At 40.1% G+C, this 20,558-nt stretch overlaps 1 protein-coding gene across 1 annotated transcript in view; it reads left to right on the forward strand.

The window, feature by feature from the left end:
- Positions 1-20,558, forward strand: part of LOC137654487 (titin homolog) — a 136,965-nt gene that overhangs the window by 84,207 nt on the left and 32,200 nt on the right. The window contains exon 6 of the mRNA XM_068388155.1: positions 19,863-20,006. Coding sequence (XP_068244256.1) covers positions 19,863-20,006 — 144 coding nt within the window. The remainder of the gene's footprint in view (positions 1-19,862; positions 20,007-20,558) is intronic.

Genomic DNA, 20,558 nt, shown 5'->3' on the forward strand with positions numbered 1-20,558 from the left:
TGTCGACTCAACTTCTCCATGACGACTCTGCGCGTTCGACTTCCCCTAGGAGTCGGACGAGTACGAGTGGCGTCCATGTGACTCTGGGACAACCCTGCGTGTTGGGACCTCTGTTGCTTTCCCTAGAGAAGCAGTGCCAGCCACTGCTTTAGGGGAGTCTTTCCGACGAAGCAGTTTTTCCTCTGTGGCCTTCCTTGTGGTTCATGGGTTTCCTGTGCAAGGAAAGTTGCAAGACATCTTGCAGTTGGGCTCCCAACATGAGCAGACAGCCTCCCCAGGGGTTGATCCAGATCTTCCTCCCTGAGGCTCCGTAGGTCAATGACTAGAGTCTCATGTGTGCTCGACTGTCTTGACCTTAGCTTCTGCTCGCCCTGGTGTTTGCTCTGCTTCGGCAGCTGGGCATGAGCAGTTGCTGACAAGCCCTCCTTGGAGTGACTTGTCGAGGGTCTCTTTTGGATGAACCTAGGGACAAGCTCTCCTTAGAGTGACTTGTCGGGGGTCTCTTTTGGATGAGCCTAGGGACAAGCTTTGGCTACGTCCCAAGGCTGTTCAGGGAATCAGTCTTTTGGATGAGTTCGCTCAGCCGGAAGAGAGATGAAGTGAGCTGTCCGTAGGTCCGCCTCCCGGTGTTCAACAACCTTCCCTCCGGGGGAGGGACGTTCTTCACTAGGTGTTGGCCGATCTTCCCTTTTGAGGGATAGATCCCCTTCACCGGCTTCTGCTCAGCAAGCTCCTCGCCTGTGAGGAGACTTGCCAACAGGATCAAAAGGGGTTGATCGTCCCTCCCGCCCGCGGAAGAGACGGACCTCTGTTTGGTCTCCCCCCCCTCCTTGGATTCCACCGAAGGGCGTTGGACTCTGTCCATGCCCTGCTCCAGTCCATCAGAGCTCGGCTTTTCGGAGCTGGATGATGGTGGGAGGCGATTGCCTGTGATCACTCCCCCTCATCAACGTGTTCGTAGGACACAACTTAGAGCTACGTGCTATGTTAGGACGAGCTCTCGTGAGCTTGCTCCTATGGTCTCTCTTTCTCATAAAGAGGAACCTACTTTGCTGCCTACTTGCGCATACTCATCAACCACCTGCCCATGCTCTCCCGCAGGGAAAGAAAGACAGCGTGTCTTCTTTTTCCTGTTGGGGAAAAGACAAGAAGAGTTTCTCTTCTAGATGCGCTAGCAAGCAAGTGCTCTAACCAACTTCCAGCAGAAGAGTCTAGCTCAGTGTTGCCCCCCCACCTAACGAGGTGAGAGGTCCATGCCCCACTCTAGTCCATCAGAGCACAGCTTTTCTGAGCTGGACAATGACGGTGGGAGGCGATTGCCTGCAATCACTCTCCCTCCTACCTTGTGTCTCTAGCACGTAACGAGGTGAGTGGTCGAGCTCTTATGCAGGAGGAAGGCGAGCGCTCCATCGCTACTCGCATTGCTCGTTCTAGCGAGTCTTCCGATCTAGACTTCCTAGCACTAGGAACCTTGTCTGGAGCAAAGGCGAGCTCTACCTTGATATTAAGTGACATTGCTCAGGTAGACTACTGTACATCATACCTGTGCGTACTGATAAGGATGTGCACTCAAATGCTCCTCTTCAGCCCTTGCCTTGTCATTGCTCACCCTATAATTGGTCAACTTTGCGAGAGGAGTGGCGAGTTCCTTCGTAAAAGAGGGTAGGTTTTTCTGCTCAGGCTGATCATTGAATAGGACAGGTTATCAGTGCACATTTCCTCAGGGAAGACGAGCACAAGGAAGGGTGTAAGCTTCTAATATCTCGCTCTCTTCATTTCCAGGGTGCTCCCCCTAGGCCTAGGAAGCAGGTTTGGGGTGCTCATTTGGGAACGATTCCATTCTCAAAGGATTCCCCATGGTTTCTGGATATTGTCCAGTTGGTCTCAGGATTGACCACAAACAGTATTGTGTATACTATTTCTTAACTTATTCAAAACATCTAGTATATAAAGTTAATATAGTATTACATAAGCACCCTATAATCTATCATAATTTTCATATAATACATTTATAACTCATTACAGTATTAGTTCTCTCTTATTTGATGTCAGGATGCCAGGAAACTTCAAATCCTTCATGTATATTCTCTCTCTCTCTCTCTCTCTCTCTCTCTCTCTCTCTCTCTCTCTCTCTCTCTCTCTCTCTCTCTCTCTCTCTCTCTCAAACAAGCAAAACGCAGTGTACAGTGAACCCTCGTTTATCGCGGTAGATAGGTTCCAGACGCGGGCGCGATAGGTGAAAATCCGCGAAGTAGTGACATCATATTTACCTATTTATTTAACATGTATATTCGTACTTTTAAAACCTTCCCTTGTACGTAGTACTGTTAACAAACCACCCTTTAATGTACAGAACACTTAATGCATGTACTACAGCACCCTAAACTAAAACAGGCACAAATATTAAAGGCGATTTTATATCATGCGTTTCCTAAACACCTAAAAAGCACGATAAAAAATGGCAACCAATGTTTTGTTTACGTTCATCTCTGATCATAATGAAGAAACAAACTCATTTAGTGTACAGTACACATATATGTATAGGTTAGTTTTTGCATCGATTATATTGATTATACAGTACTGTACTGTATGTTGATTTGTTTATTACCAATGTTTTAGTTTACGTATTTTTCTTAGGACTTCCAAATGAAATGTTTTTCTTTATGACGCCGCCTGAAACGACGGCGTGTACGCTCAGTAAACAACCACGCTCAGAACAAACAAGGCATTTAACGCGCATGATGATAGTGATAAATAATGATACAGTACATACAGTATTTACAGTAAAAGCATTTACAAAATATGTTACCTTACAAATATAAATTATACAGTATTGTACGTAGCAAAGCAGGAAAACAATTTACGAGAGAGAGAGAGAGAGAGAGAGAGAGAGAGAGAGAGAGAGAGAGAGAGAGAGAGAGAGAGAGAGAGAGAGAGAGAGAGAGAGAGATTGTTTTACGTACGTAAATGTAAATTTTAAACAAAAAAAATATGATAGGTTACAACATGTAGACTTTTAAAACCTTCCCTTTAACTTAATGCATACAGTACGTACATTACTAAACTATAAAACAGGCAGTAAGAATATTAAAGTAAAAAATAAAGATTGTTACTGTACTCACCACGAAAGAAGTTGAAGAAAAACTTGAATGGTGATGGCGATGAATTTGCTGCACAGTAGAAATGATGATGATGAAGCTGATGATGTGTTCTACTGTGCAGCCAATGATAGTATTTTACGTCTCTTCAGACGGAGGTGTCTTTTCCTGGGACACCTCTTCAACTTCTTCCTGGGAAACTTCAATTTCTTCCGAAGGCGTACTAGCAGGAGGAACTGGCTCTTTTTTGCGAGGCTGGAAGAACATTGTGATCGGAAGTTGTTGCCGCTGCTTCTTTTTTCGATCCAAGAGCATTTTGTAGGGAGTCATTATGTCATCAACCTTGTTGCAGAATTGCATCGAGCGAACCATATCCTCGTCCCACTCTTGCAACATTTCTTTCAACTCCTTCGCGTGGTTGCAGGCCTTGGCAAGCCGTTCTAATGTTAAGCCCGTTTCTTCGACATTTTCTTGGGTCTCTTCCTGGGTATCACTCTCTTCCTCACTTGCCGATTTCGTCAGGTCTTCGAGGTCTGCGTCAGTTAGGGGCTGGGAATGGCAGTCCAACAACTCGTCGACGTCTTCAGTCGTCATGTCGCCAAACCCGTCACCTCCAATTATGGCAGCCAACTGCACAGATTTCCGTATTGCAGAGTGTTGGATTTCCGACGGAGTAAATCCCTTGTCGTCGTAAACAATATCGGGCCACAACTTCTTCCAGCTCGCATTCACGGTTGCAGGTTTCATCTCTTGAAGTGCCTTCTGAATATTCTGCAGGCACGTGGCTATGGTGTACTGCCGCCAGTACGCCTTCAAGTTAAAATCTTCATCCTCGTCATCTTGGGCAGCATCCACACACGCAACGAGGTCCGCCAAGGTATTCTTCGTGTAGAGGGCCTTGAACGCCCTGATAACCCCCTGGTCCATCGGTTGAATTAATGACGTGGTGTTGGGTGGCAGGAACTCAACCTGAATGCCCTCATGCGACAGGTCAGTTGCGTGTCCACCAGCGTTATCCATAAGGAGAAGGATCTTGAATGGCAAGCCCTTCTCTAAGAGATATTTACTGACTTGCGGGATAAAACACTGGTGGAACCAGTTGGAGGTCAGCATCTTCGTAATCCATGCTTTTTGATTATGCATCCAGTACACGGGAAGGAGATTCTTATTTTTATTTTTCAAAGCGCGAGGATTTTTCGACTTATAAATAAGCCCCGGCTTTAACAAAAATCCAGCAGCATTGCCACACATCACGAGGGTAACACGATCCTTGAATGCCTTAAAGCCAGAGGCTTTGGCTTCCTCTTTGAACAGGAAAGTTCGCGACGGCATTCTCTTCCAAAACAAGCCGGTTTCATCCATATTAAACACTTGTTCCGGCTTGTATCCACCTTCAGTGATAATGTTCTTGAAAGTCTGGTTCACGTAAGTTTCAGCAGCGGCAGTGTCAGCGGAAGCAGACTCCCCATACAGGGAAACGCTTTTCAGGGCGAAGCGTTTCTGAAACTTCGCGAACCATCCTTTGCTTGCGGAAAAATGTTTCTGAGGCTGGGAATCAGTGGATGTCCCTGGTTGAGGATCATCTGCATCATCATCATCTTCAGCATGGTTGCCGTCGTCGTCTTTAGGTTCCTTTGCAGCAAAATTCTCATATAAACTCAAAGCCTTTGTTTGGATGGTGTTCGTATCCAACGCTATGTTCTTCTTCCGGCAGTCGGCAATCCACACAGCTAAAGCACCTTCCATGCGTACGATCGTTTTATTACGCGTTGTAACGACTCGCTTCGCTGATCTGCTAAAGGTGATTGCAGCCGTCTTTCTAATGTTCGCCTCGTCCTTTTTGATATGGCGAACGGTGGATTCGTTGATGCCAAAATGGCGGCCGGCGGCCGCGTAACTTCTACCATCTTTTAACATGTCTAGAAGCGTAACCTTCTCAGCTATCGTCATCATCCTTCGGTGGCGTTTAGGCTCACTACCAGCCTTAAGAGAAGCAGAACGCTTGGGAGCCATTACAGTAGGATTTACGTACAGTACTGTAACAAAAAGTTCAACTTAAAACAGTCGCACACAGCACAGATTAAACTTCACAAAATTAAGAACGTCTACTCAAGGATACGCGGTAACAGAGAGTGAACGATCCAGCCCCGCGAGAACTTTGATGCTGCGGGTAGAAGATGCGGGCAAAACACCAATCACAGGCTAGATAACAAAACTTGAGTTCTGATTCGTCATCTATCAGCGCTTGAACCAATCACAACCCGTCTTACAGTACTATGATGCGTTGGTTACCTACTCATAGAAGATGCCCCGCGCATACTGAACGTACGTAGATTAAGTACAATACCGTAATAGTAATAAATAATGATAATAATACTGTACAGTAATACAGTAATAATAATAATAATGATAATAATAATAACAATAATAATTTTATTAACAACAGCAACAATAATAATAATAATAACAATAATAATAATACACACTTACGTACGCTATTTTACGCCTCTCTCTCTCTCTCTCTCTCTCTCTCTCTCTCTCTCTCTCTCTCTCTCTCTCTCTCTCTCTCGTACGCTTATTCGAAATGTGATTTTTGCAACAAAGAATATTATTGGATGCAGTACTGTACTACGTACGTATACATACAAAAGATTCATGGAAAAGAAGCACATCCATTACAGTACACACCATTCTAATATGGTATGACTGCATCTGATTTGCGTTTCATGTTCGATTTAATTTTACTACGTACTGAATTATCGTATGATCACATTCTCTTTTCATGTTTTATTTCTTTCTGTGCTGAATTATATATCATATGTAATGCAATGAACAATCAGTAAGAGCAGATATTACTAATTACAGTATTAATGGAATTACAGGTAACAAAATATCGTATTTGGGGGTCTTCAGATTTCGCGGTATTTTCGAATTTTTCGGAAAATCCGCGATATGTATATATATATGGGTTATGGAAAAACCCCGCTAAGTGGTGAATCCGCGATTGTCGAACCGCGAAGTAGCAAGGGTTCACTGTAGTTAAATACATTACATTATGTTGTACACTAGGACATCAGAAATGGATCGCATCGGAATTGTGACCCATTTCCGATATCATAGTGTACACTACCGAAATATTTGTTTGTAAATTAGTACTGTAATGTACTGCTGGGTGAAGTATACAGTACAGTATAACACAGTAAATGAATTTGATGTAGATTATGGAATGGTTTACTTTACTGTACTTACGAAAAGACTATCATGGTAAAACATTGCATAGCCTTACATCTACAAATCTCTCTCTCTCTCTCTCTCTCTCTCTCTCTCTCTCTCTCATGAAATATTTGTTTCTCTGCAAAGTCTCTATTGAGGTTTTATAATCAAGCACCACAGAGTTAAAAACTATAAAATATCGTGTCTCGGCGACATGATTGAAACTCTGTTTAACGTTATGCGATTCAACTCACAGTACATGTAAATAAAATATGAGAGAAGCATTTAAGAAAAAACTAATGAAATTAGTACAGTATGCTAATTGGAAAATGATAGATCAAGTAATAATTGTTTCTTTAAGTAGATATGAAATATCCCTTAGTAGCATGCCTAATAATTAGGTAGTTATTTTATCCAAAAATTGAGGTTGACGACGGACTATGCAGGGTTGATCAGCTGATTTGAATGTAAACAATGTATGAGATTATAATTCGCTTATAAAAACGATACTAAAATGTTATTGTTACATGCATTATTATTCGATACAGTTAAGTGAAACACCAGTACAATTAAAATCTGTTTTATTTTATTTCATATAGTGGTAATTTTTTACCACAGTAAATGGATATACACTGTACAGAGAGAACTATAACCAACTGGATGTAGAGATGGGTAGTAGTGCGCAGCGCTACCTGTGTGAAGGAGCGCAGGCTATTTGAAATCACCTCGAAGCTTGAAATTTTATCGCGAATAACAGGTTTTTTTTCTATAGATATTGTATCATTATTATGGGCGAAAAACCGAGACCGCGAAGCAAGAACCCGCGATTAACGAGGGCTGACTGTATACAGGTAGTCGCCAACTTGCGACATATGCGACTTATGACGACTTTACAACGATTTTTTCACTGTGATAACATCACAAGTAGGTCTGAAATAGTAAACTAATAGGAAAAATTTTCCTTGGAAATAATCTTCTTTCTTGGATAAAGTAGAACTGTTTTATGTTGGTAAGTTAGTAGTTTCTTTTATTGTTAATATACAGTATTCATTTTCAGTAAAAAATACGTTAAGAAAAGTTTTAATATCTGTCAAGTTCATATGAATATTGTCTGGTGACGTCTTATAACGGGCGGAAAGCGAGCGGGAAATAGAGTGATTTCCTTCAAAAAGGCTAACGATTAGTATTAGTAATCCCATTATCGAAATATCAAGTAATGATACAAAGCATTTTGTATCTGTAACGATTGTTATGAGTACTACTTAGCGTAAATTTAACTCTACGCTAGTTTTATATAATCTCGGATAATAGATCAATATTTATCTGAAGAAAGTACACTAACGGGACCAACATTTTCTTAGAAATATATTTTCTTTTACATTATAAAAATGAAATACTTCTGCTTGATAATTTGGTATTTTCTTTCCTTTCTTGCAAGAAAAATGGAAAGGTTTTACATAATTTGCAAGTCATTCTTTATCGAGTTCTCATCACGTGTCCTGGGACGTCATTTGTATGTCGAAATGCGCGGTGGCAAACCGAATTATTTCCTTTCAGTGTATTACTGAGTAATCTTATTATTCCCATTATCAAATCATCGAGTAATGATACAAAGAATTTATAATATCTAGAGAAATATGAATATTTAACGGTGAATAATAAATCAAAATGCACGCATACACACACACACACACACACAGAATATATATATATATATATATATATATATATATATATATATATATATATATATATATATATATATATATATATATATATATATATATATATATATATATATATATATATATATATATCATATGAATACTAATGATAAGGTCTATTACTGGACAATATGGAAACTGAGATACCCCATAACATGTTGTTGCTGATGCAATATTCATTATGAAGAGATTTCGAAGAAGTTAAGAATATTATTTTAACAACTCCGTGTTATTCGTACTATATGTGCGCATAATCGCAGTACAGTAGCGGGACCTTGAGATCAGCTGATGCCTACCGAAACTAATTGTCTATTATTGAAATGCTCTAGAAATCGAAAAATAGAATACAAACATGCTTTAATAAACCACATTATTGACTAATACACATGAAGGCTTAATAATGAATAAAAAAAATTAAATACTGTATGAGGCTTTTAGATAATCTAACCATACAAGCCCGCGCACGCACACTCGCACAGAGTGAGAACGTATTCGCATTATAACTAATAATAATAACTATAAACGAATTGTATAAAAACTGTAATATCCTGTAACATTTTGGTGCTGATGTGATATTCATCATGAGGATATTTCGAATTAATTAAAGAAATTATATAAAAAATACGCCACTTGTATGTGAGCAAACTTTCGATACGGTAGTGGGATCTTCAGATCAGCTGATCATAACCAAAGGTAAACAAAATATTAAGTAATTCTTGATGTTTGAAATTCTTGTGAAATTGAAAAATAGAATACAAAAATAACTCAATAGAGCATATGATATCGTACTAAACAAGAAAATGAAATAATGGTATACAGTAAGAAAATATTGATAAAATATGACTTAGATGATTGCCAAATCATGACGCATCATAATAAATCTACGGAAACTTCACTTTATGAAGTCGTAAGTCGGCGACTACCTGTAGGCTTTTGCCTATAGAGTTGAGCCAGCCAAAATCCTCTACTAAGTGGCAAAGGTTCCTCCTGTTTCCCCCAAAGGAGCAAAACCTAAGGAGTCGGAGAAGAAGGACAACTCTCCATTCTTAAGGGCTTCAACATCTGCTCGAGGGAATGGAAGGGAAACTTCTCCTCTCAGAAAGGTTGCTGCTTCAACCCTCCTCCTGTAGGTATGCATAACGCTACTTGGCGAGCTTCTGCAGGAGGCAGGTCATATAAGAGTCCGTTGGGGCATACTGCTTTGGCGTGTATGAGCACAGACCGGAGTCGGCCTAGACATTGGGTGGTTCAGCAATTGTGTTCGCTGGGGATTGCCACATCCCCTCTCTACCTGTTTGCCCTACTTCGGTAATGGGTGAGAGTGCGCTGTTTAGCGATGCTCACATAGAACATATGCGCCTCTCTATAGAGTACTGTTATATTAAGGAATGAAGATCGATACCAGACTAGCAAAGTCTTACTGTCCAAAGAAAAAGAGAGAGAATGTAACGGGCAGCGCTCCCGTTTTTTTGTCGCAATGGCAAAAGCTGCTGGGGCACCTGGCCTCCTTGTAGAAACTGGTACCCAACAGCTGCTGTGAGAAACTAGTACCCAACAGCTGCTGTGTAATCGTTCTCTATAGTGGCAGCTGAAGACCTCTTGGTCTCAGCATTTAGACCATTCGAACATCATATTTCCAATAGGGTGTTACGATCCTCGTGGGGATCGAACCAGATTCTGTTGAATTAATTAATGAAATGGGGACTTTTCAACTGCAACCAATTAGAGACAATAGGAAATATAGAAAGAAAACTCGCAAAAGAAAACATAATTTTATTTACAACTAGTCAAAGGTGAATGTTTCTTGATTGAGTACTTAGGAAGCACTGAACTAAACAAAGAGAATCATTTGATTAAACTACACTCCAGCAAATAGGGGAACAGTCAAGATGGTAGATAAATAATACAAAAAGAATATACTACTCTTCGCAGCAGCTCTCGACGGTTGACAGGAACGGAGATGTTTTCAGGTCTGGCGTCTTGTCGTGGGTAATGAGGGCGGGAGGCAACTCGTTAGGACATCTCGGACAAAGCTGGTTACATCTGCATTCTCGTCCTTACGCCTTCTCTTCTTCACTCAGCTTGTTCGCCCTCTCTCTCTCTTTCTTTCTTGGGTTTCTTCCTCGTCTCTTTTTCGTACTGTCCTTCCTCTCTTGATCGCGTGGAAGTTTATATATCCCTGTATGGGAGGGGTTAACTATGGACAGGTCCATATAAGGAAATTTTCTCGTTTCTTCATCCTCATTGGTGTTCCTTGAAACCGCTGATAACACCTAGACGAACGCTCTGCTGGTGTAATCAAATTCCATAATGTTGACTCCTTCGGCTAATGTACTTCTTTTCGGCGACAAACACACTTATTCTTCTCTACAGGTTCCTTGGTCCTCTATAGACAGGGGCTCGTTGTGCTCAAAGACCTCCAACCTAGGCACATAACTTGACAATGGCAGCTTCAATAAACAATAGCGGGACCTTATCTCTCTCTCTCTCTCTGCTTCTCTAAGAGTAGAAAAATCACGTGTTTTAACATTCTTTCCTATATTATTCTATCTACCCATGACACGTCCCCCTAAAAGAAAAAAAAAGGAAAATCTACTGATTTTATCTCCTTTTTTTTTTTTTTTAAACAAAGCTATCAAAGGAGAAAATCACTTATCCCTAAACTGAGAGACAATTACTTCATTACTCTCGTATCATGTAACCAAAAGCAAAACACACTCTTACGTGTTGATAGAAGAAAAAAACAAAAACAGAAAGGAAACAAACGTCCATATCATTCTGAAAAGTCTCTAGAAAGACTGTCGGCTATTACATTATTCTTTCCCTTTATATGAACTATCTTTAAATCATAGTCTTGTAATTCCAAACTCCAACGCATGAGACGTTTATTCTTATTCTTAAACCTATCTAAGTAAACTAATGGATTGTGATCAGTATACACAGTTAAAACATGACCACTACGTACATAAATCTCAAAATGTTGTAAAGTTGATACTAAACTAAACAATTCCTTCTCAATAGTTGAATAGTTCTGCTGTGCTTTATTTAACTTCTTCGAATAATAAGCCACAGGGTGCTTGATCCCATTCACTTCTTGCAACAGAACTCCTCCTATTCCAATGTCACTTGCATCTATCGCTAAATTAAATTCCTTGCTAAAATCGGGCAACATTAGTACAGGCTCGTGAATCATTATGGCCTTTAACTTATTGAAAGCTTCGATACAGTCATTATCAAATACAAAACTTCGTCCTTTCTTGAAAAGATTTGTTATTGGAGCACTTATTTCTGAAAAATTAGGAACAAATCGGCGGAAATATGAAATCATTCCGATGAATCTCATTGCCTGTTTTTTACTGGTAGGAATTGGGAAGTTGATGATAGCTTCTATGTTCCCATCTTTTGGACAAATCTTACCTAGACCTACCTTATGACCCAAATATGTGATCGAGGTTTTTCCGAATTCACATTTCTTCAGATTTAAAACAAGTTTTGCTTTTTCAAGTGCTGACAATACTTTAGCTAAAATGCGTAAATGTTGCTCCCACGTATCTGAAAATATTACAAGATCATCCAAATACACAACACAGTTATCAATTCCATTTAAAACTCTATTCATTAATCTTTGAAAAGTACTCGCTGCATTTCGTAGACCAAAAGCCATAACTTTGGGTTCATAACTACCGAAAGGTGTTATGAAAGCAGATATTTTCTGTGCTCGACTACTTAAAGGTACTTGCCAATAACCTTTGGCCAAATCAAGTTTAGAAATAAACTTAGCATTTCCTATTTTATCTAAACAATCTTCTATCCTGGGGAGAGGAAAATTACTTTGTTTCGTAACACTATTCACTTTTCTAAAATCAATGCACAGCCTATCTGATCCATCTTCCTTCTTAACAAGAACTATTGGAGAACACCAGTCACTTTCGCTGGGAACAATCAAACCATTGTCTAGCATGTACTTAATTTCCTGTCGGACTAAATTTGTTTTTTCTGGGCTTAGACGATAAGGACTTTGTCTAATGGGTTTTGTGTCCTGTAACTCAATATCATGTTCTAAAAGATTAGTCAAACCCAATTTATCACTAACAGTTTCTGGATAATTTGAAAATACATTGAATAATTCCCTTGTTTTTTCTTCCTCTAAGCTAGAATTAAACAACGTGAAATTATTAAGAACATCAGAGTTCTTCTCAAAAGTAATTTCTCTCTGCGACACTGTTACAACTGGCATTGGACGTTCATTATATTTCTTTAGCAAGTTGATGTGCAACCACTTAGCTCTACGCTTACCCATGTCAATTAAGTAATTCAGATTTCCCCTTTTTTCTATGATAGGAAATGGACCTTCGAACTTATAAGATAATGAGGGACCTTCTTTCTGGACTAATACAAAGACTTTATCACCCACATGGAAAATTCTGTCTTTAGCCTTAAGATCATATTTTCTTTTAGTTTCCCTTTGACGGTTGCTCTCATTTTCTTTTGCCATCTGCCAGGCTTTCCTTAAATCCTCTTTGTGATTTTCGATATTCTGTATGTAATCCTTTCTACCTTCTTCTTGCATTAACTTACACTTTAAAATTTCTAAAGGTCCTTTAGCGGTGTGACCGAACAACAAATCAAAGGGACTAAATCCCGTGGTGTCATTAGGAGTTAATCGTAAAGCCAACAAGACAAAAGGTAACTTTTCTTCCCAATCATGCTCAAAATTATTACACAACTTCCTTAAGCAACTTTTCAACGTTTGATGAAAACGTTCAACAATTCCTTGTGATTCAGGGTGGTAGGGGGTGGAAGTTACAAGTTTAATCCCTAACTCTTTCATTTTATCTCTGAAATACTTCGATACAAAATTGCTACCATTACCACTCTGTATAATGCAAGGAAGTCCAAATTTAGAGAAATAGTTCAGCAAGCGTTTAACTACAGTTTTTGCATTGCAATTTCTTACTGGGATTGCTTCTGGATATCGTGTTAGTCTATCAATGATTGTTAATAGATAGATATTCCCTCCCTTACTCCTGGGCAAAGGGCCTACGATATCAATTACGACATTCTCAAAAGGTTCTCCTACCGATGGGATATTACATAACGGGGCCCGAGGAATTACTTGATTAGGTTTGCCAGCCATTTGACATTCGTGACAACTTAAAACATATCTCTTCACATCACTTTTCATTTTAGGCCAAAAGTACGTTTTAGTTATACACTTGAATGTTTTATTTACCCCTAAATGTCCTTGTTCATCATGTGCTAATTTCAAAATTGATTCACGAAGTTTCCTAGGAGTTACTAATTGCTCTATGACCTCCTCTTTGCTACCTGTCTTAGGACGGACATAGCGACACAAAAGTTCGTCTTTTAAACTAAACGTTTCCTTACAAACATTTTCAGGTTCATCATCCAATTCACATTCAAAAATTCTAGTTAGTGTTTCATCTTCCCTCTGCATCCTAACTAGTTCATCCTTACTCAATAAGCTAGTTTCTGAAACACTAATCTGCACATCACTTCTTTCGACAGCTACATCATCATCTCTGTTCACATCATCAACATTCGTAAAGTCAGTTTCCTCAGCTACACTCATGCTAAGCTCATCGTCACTGCCTCTATTACCTACGTTCGAATCCTCGAACAACCTATGACCGTAGTCAATATCTGTATCTAATCCTGACCTGGTTACTATCATCTCAGGCACTTGAACTTCACTTAAAATAGGATTCACACACTTGGAGGTAGTTAAATCATTGCCAACAATAATGTCAACGCCGTCTACGGGCAAAGTATCCACGACTGCTAGTTTTACATCTCCTGTTACTAACTGACTTTCCAATTTCATCTTTAACAAAGGACAAACTACACAAGTGTTCGGAAACCCACCTAGCATAACTTTTTCTTTCATGCTGATTATTACATTCCTTGGCACACTCTCTCTCCTAACGAGTGATACGGCCGCTCCCGTATCTCTAAGCAAAACTACTTCCCTCGAATCACCCCCTTTAAGAGAAGAAATTAAACCTTCAGACAAAAATTCACCATAATGTTTCCTCGTTTCTTTCAAGACATTATTCCTTCCTGAAGAAAGATTATTAACTAGTGACACAGGTTTTTTCACATTCGTACTTTCTACTGTGCAATTCCTAGCTATATGACCTTTCTTATTACAATTGTAACAAATGACCTCTGAATTACTGACTGCCCATTGGCTCCTACAGTACCGAGAAATATGACCTTCCTTCCCACACGTGTAACAATAATAATGATAATAATCCCTGTTCCTATTATCGTTATTGCTAGAACTACTTTTACTATGTTGTGCCTTACTTGACAAAAGATCGTTTTTCTTTTTACTGCCACTTAAAAACCATGTGTGAGACTGTACTCATCTGCTAATCTCGTAGCACCGGCAAAGGATGTTTCGCGCCTATCTTCTATATATAATTTGATGTCTGGGGATATGTTATCTTTGAAACTTTCTAACAAAACTAAGTTCTTGAGATCTTCAAAATTATCGACTTCAGCGGAAGTCAACCAATCACAAAACGATCTTTCTAACTTCTTTCCGTACTCTACATAAGTACTAGTATCATCTCTCTTCAAACTTCTAAACTTCTTACGGTACGCCTCTGGTACCAATCTGTATGCACTAAGTACGGTTTCTTTCACAGTTTCATAATCTTCACTTTCATCCTCAGACAAACAACTATACACAGAATGTGCTTTACCACTTAAAACTGATTGTAAATACAAAGTCCACTGTCTTTTAAGAGCGCCTACTCTGTTCATTAACTTTTCAAAAGACATAAAATATTTCGTAACATCTTCCTCATCAAATTTCGGTATAAGTTTAAGCACTGCACTCATATCTAAACTATCAGTGTCACTATTTAAAGATGAATTTCTCCCTGATCTGCTACCTGACCGACTGTTATGAAGAGTTTGTCTTAAGCGAGCCATTTCTAACTCATGCTTACGCTGTTTTTCATTTTCTTCTTGCTTTCTTTCATTTTCTTCTCTTTCAGCTGCTCTTTCAGCTGCTCTTTCATCTCTCTCTAACACTTCCTGTTCTCTCTTAATAACATAATCATGGAGATCATCGCCATCTAGACCAAGAAGTTTACCTGAATCTATCAAATCTCTCGTAGTCGCACTCATTCTGCTTCTTTCTATATTCTCCCTGTTTCAATTGGTTATGTAGTCGAAAATTCTGGCAAAGGTCGCCAACTGTTACGATCCTCGTGGGGATCGAACCAGATTCTGTTGAATTAATTAATGAAATGGGGACTTTTCAACTACAACCAATTAGAGACAATAGGAAATATAGAAAGAAAACTCGCAAAAGAAAACATAATTTTATTTACAACTAGTCAAAGGTGAATGTTTCTTGATTGAGTACTTAGGAAGCACTGAACTAAACAAAGAGAATCATTTGATTAAACTACACTCCAGCAAATAGGGGAACAGTCAAGATGGTAGATAAATAATACAAAAAGAATATACTACTCTTCGCAGCAGCTCTCGACGGTTGACAGGAACGGAGATGTTTTCAGGTCTGGCGTCTCGTCGTGGGTAATGAGGGCGGGAGGCAACTCGTTAGGACATCTCGGACAAAGCTGGTTACATCTGCATTCTCGTCCTTACGCCTTCTCTTCTTCACTCAGCTTGTTCGCCCTCTCTCTCTCTTTCTTTCTTGGGTTTCTTCCTCGTCTCTTTTTCGTACTGTCCTTCCTCTCTTGATCGCGTGGAAGTTTATATATCCCTGTATGGGAGGGGTTAACTATGGACAGGTCCATATAAGGAAATTTTCTCGTTTCTTCATCCTCATTGGTGTTCCTTGAAACCGCTGTTAACACCTAGACGAAGGCTCTGCTGGTGTAATCAAATTCCATAATGTTGACTCCTTCGGCTAATGTACTTCTTTTCGGCGACAAACACACTTATTCTTCTCTACAGGTTCCTTGGTCCTCTATAGACAGGGGCTCGTTGTGCTCAAAGACCTCCAACCTAGGCACATAACTTGACGATGGCAGCTTCAATAAACAATAGCGGGACCTTATCTCTCTCTCTCTCTCTGCTTCTCTAAGAGTAGAAAAATCACGTGTTTTAACATTCTTTCCTATATTATTCTATCTACCCATGACATAGGGTCAGAACAAAGGAGACGCCTAAGCTGGTTGGTGTCTGACACTAATCTGCTCAAGGAAGTAGACTCACTCCTCCAGAATTGATGCTCTTTACAGATGCCGCTAAAGAAGGGGGGCAGGGGGTGGCTCACCTGTTGCACCACATGGCTTCCGGGCTCTGGCCCCGAGTCTGAGCGACGGAGCCACAAAAACATCATGGAAATGAGGGCAGCATTCCTAGCCTTCAAACTATTCCATCAGTTCCGTTCAGGGAACTTCGTGGTACTGGGAAAGTGACAACACCATGGTAATTTTCACAGTCTCTCTGCCATCTAGCTGTAGGAATGCAAAGATGGATGGAAGACAACTCTTTAGCCCTATTGGCCTGTTTCATCTTGGGCAAGAAGAATGTGCTGGCAGACAATCTGAGCAGGAAAGTTTAGATTGTAGGCTCCAAATGGTCTTTGAACAACAAATAGCCAACCAAGTCTTAACTTTGTGGGGTTCGCCAACAATCAACCTGTTCGTGACATCCCTCAACCAGTGACTTCTGGTGTACTGCCTCTGCTACCAGATCCCCAGGCAGGATGCCTCACAACATCTGTGGGACAACCTGGACGTTTACGCGTTACCCTCCATCTGCCTAGTAAGGAGGTTTCTGAACAAAGTAAAGGCATTGGAAAACCTTTTGATGATACGAATAGCTCCGTTATTGCAACATGCAGAGTGATTCCCAGACCTTCTGCATCTGCTCACAGAAGCGCCAAGGGAGCTCCCTCCACTTCACAATCTACTCTGATAGCCACGTGAGATCTTCCACTGAGCGATAGCTTCGCCTCGACTTCACATTGGGAGGTCTCCTTGCGAGGAAGATGGCAAGAGACCTCCGTGAGTCGTCTTCCGCCCTGTACCTGGTGAAGTGGTCTGTCTTTTGTGGGTAGTGTCATGGACGGGGTATCACTCCTCTCAGTGCCACTATCCCAACGATAGTAAAGTTTTTTTAATGTACCTCAGAGGGAAAAACTGGGCTCAGGCTCAGCGGTGAAAGGCTATCTCTCAACTGTAAGCCTTGCCTTTAGATTGAATAGAGTTAACATTTCCTCCTTGATGGAATGGCCTCTCCCCATACGAAATTTCATTGCCCATAGTCGGAAGTCAGACCTTCCTCTTGGAATATGGTTCATGTAATGCATTCTGTGAAAGGAGTGCCTTTAAAACTCTACAGTTAATCATCAGACTATGACTTGACCTTGAAGATGGTTTTCCTGGTAGCCCTGTCCTGTAAAGAGAGTCAGTGAGCTACATGGTCTGTCCTACAACGTCGCCCATTCAGGCGTATGGCGGCTAGTGAAACTCAAGTTTATCCCGAGTTGTGGCTAAGTTTCAAGATCCGGTGGTAGCAGATCCAAGATTCATATCCTTCCAGATTGAGAGTCTCCGTTCCATAACAGCATAACAGGTGACCCAGATCAGTTGTTACTCTGTCCTGTAAGGGCACCTAGGAAATACCTTGAAAGAACATCCAGAGCTCGCCCTTAGATCAGCAGGCTCATCATGAGCACAGAAACGGTCAAAGGGAAAAGAACAAAGAAATCAATCTCCTGGATTAGCAAGTGATTGAGCAAGCCATAAAACCAGGCTCCTCTCCTGGTTGTCGACCCTGAGCTCAGAATGTCTAGTGCCAGCACGTCCATGGTGTTCAAGAAGAATTTCTCTTTGATGCAGGTGCTACATGCGGTCGTGTGGAAATGACAAACCACATTCATCCCCTATTACCTACAAGACATCCCACAGGAACCTAAATACTTTTACCTTAGGGCCTTAGTGGTTGCATAAAACGTGGTCAATAACACCTCAGCTGCCTTGTAGGACAAGTAGAAATCGGTTGAGGGCAGATGTTACCTGCGAGTATTGTAAGTCTAGAATGGATACGTGAGTGGCTGGCCACTATTTCATTCTCCCCTCTCTCGGGGTCCAACATCTAAGGAACTCTGCAAACTGACCTCCTCTAACTGCTGGTGGGTACCATCATCCCTTGTATAGCTTGGTTATTTGTTATGTCCCCGATCTCCAAGCGAGGTGGAGTCGAGCAATGTCCAGGTTAAGTGCGGAGTTTAACTCCAGTTTTATGCTAACCTGGTCAAGTCACATTGCTAAATTCTTACACTTAGCATGGATTTCCCAAGCCTTTAACCCTAACGAGGTGTCACGGTGTGTGTATTAAGCTCGTGCAAAGCAAAGAGTAACATCACCAGTCAGTTGGCTTTTGGACTTCCACTCACCATGGAGTGAGTGTCCACTGTAAATAGCCTAACTGTTTGGATATACAGTAGTATAGGGTTGGAACAAACGACAGATTTGGAAATGATTTGTATTTTTCCTAACTATACAAACCTGGAGCTCTGTAAAGATACTGGTTCTGTTATCATTTCATCCGATCTTCCCCCCGAGGCTCCGTAGTTCAACGACCAAGAGTCTCATGCGCGCTCGACTGTCTTGACCTTAGCTTCTGCTCGCCCTGGCATTCGCCTTACTTCTGCACTGTTACTAATGCTCCTGTGAGCGGTGTAGCTGGTCTATTCCTCGCTAACTAGCCGAGGGTAATTACATCTAGTAAAATACTTATTGGCTGGTTTTAGCTATCGCCAAAATATAAAAATTCACATTTTGCATGATACTGGACCACTATTGTCTCAATAATACAGTAAATACTAGCGTAGCTTTTGGACTTTGGCAATGTAGGCTAGTCTAATAAGTGTTTTCTTTATTCTCTATAGATGATGTTTGTTAGTTTGATAGTGTAATTATTAAAACTGAGTTGTTTAGCGTAATGGCCTATGCATCCAAAATACAAACTTTCACAACTTTGCAACAATGTAAAACAAGGCGAGAAAAACTTTGAACAGTTGGTCATTGAAAGTAAGTGAAATAACATGCAGTGCAATTTAATAACTTGTAAACATTTCTACACAATAACAGGTGGCGGTAGGAATTCTTGGTATTGTGTTTGTTTACTTCAATTAGTAAATTTAGACATTCACTGAATTAAGGTAATTAGCTGACTGTAAACTAGAAAAGAACTTTAAATTATTGGTTGATAAAATGTGTAGAACATCAATTACAGTAGTATATTATTGAATACTATTTTAGTTAATATCTAAATGCAGGAATTCTTGTTACATCCATAGCCTAGTTAGTTAGCAATAGTAGGCTCGGCTGATTGAAAAAAACGGAGGTTTGGGAGTTGCAGGTAGGTTGAGAGTCTTCTAATCCTATTGATGTTGGATTAGGAAACTTTTTTGCTTCCAAGTGCTCTCGGAATGCTTCTGGTTTGTATAGTTGTTCGTTACTGTACATACTTATTGTTTGGAGGAATTGCAACCAAGATAATTTCTATAGATTTTACGGGCAATTTTGTTTACTTTTGTGAAAATATGACCTACATGGAGGCATCAAAAGGATGCTCATTATTACTAAGTGGCTTTATCAGAATCAGCAAACATTTTTTGTGTTTAATACTCATTTTGAAGTTATGGTAATTGCCCATTTTATATACAATTATGCAAAATTACAAATTTGCATAGGTATTTGGCAAAGGTTTAGAAAGGAGACTGCTTTTATTTTATATTATACTACTATATTTCTGGATAGAATAATATACAATTCAATAATTTTTGTTTTTGTTTTATTCTTTATAGAGGACAGCCGGGAACTAAACAGTAAATCAACACTGAGCAGCTCTACTGTTAAGCAAGAATTTCAAGAAAAGTCACATACTGCGGATATCTCAGATGATGATTTGTTTGAAGATGATGTTTTGTCACTTATCGATGAAGTAGAATGTGAGTAATTTTTATCAGCTTAAAATGTACACTACATTATCTCGGGTAAATTTGGTTTTAGTACCTGCAGTATTTGAAAACTCAGTAGAAACAAAGTTTGTTCCGTAACTGGGATACAAACCTACGCTATCTATTTAGGGTTAATACTTTCACTGAAGCTGAAATGACGAACCATTAAAATTTAGCGAGTGTTAACTACCCATACCGCTAGTTAGCGGGGTTGGGGGGGGGGGGTTAGCTTGCTACCACTCCTGCTCATACACCGGTGATTTACCCCACTTTACTTTTGGCTCCGATAGAGACCGGTTGTAATCGCTCTTCCTCCTCGCCTATTTTGGACTGCTATTAATATTTGTCTTTTACTTTTTTCTCATAAATATATATGAAAAAATTCTTAATGTTTATGTATATATGTTTATAGAAATGTTGTATGTTTCCTTTCCAGTGTTTGTGCTGTGCGTGTGATAACGTATACGACAGGTTCTCAAGACACTTGCGCAAGGCCGGGGAACCTTCCCTTCCGACCTCTCCCCCCCTTGTCCATCGGTCTTC

This window comes from Palaemon carinicauda, chromosome 1 (genome assembly GCF_036898095.1).
Source record: "Palaemon carinicauda isolate YSFRI2023 chromosome 1, ASM3689809v2, whole genome shotgun sequence".
Taxonomy (NCBI): domain Eukaryota; kingdom Metazoa; phylum Arthropoda; class Malacostraca; order Decapoda; family Palaemonidae; genus Palaemon; species Palaemon carinicauda.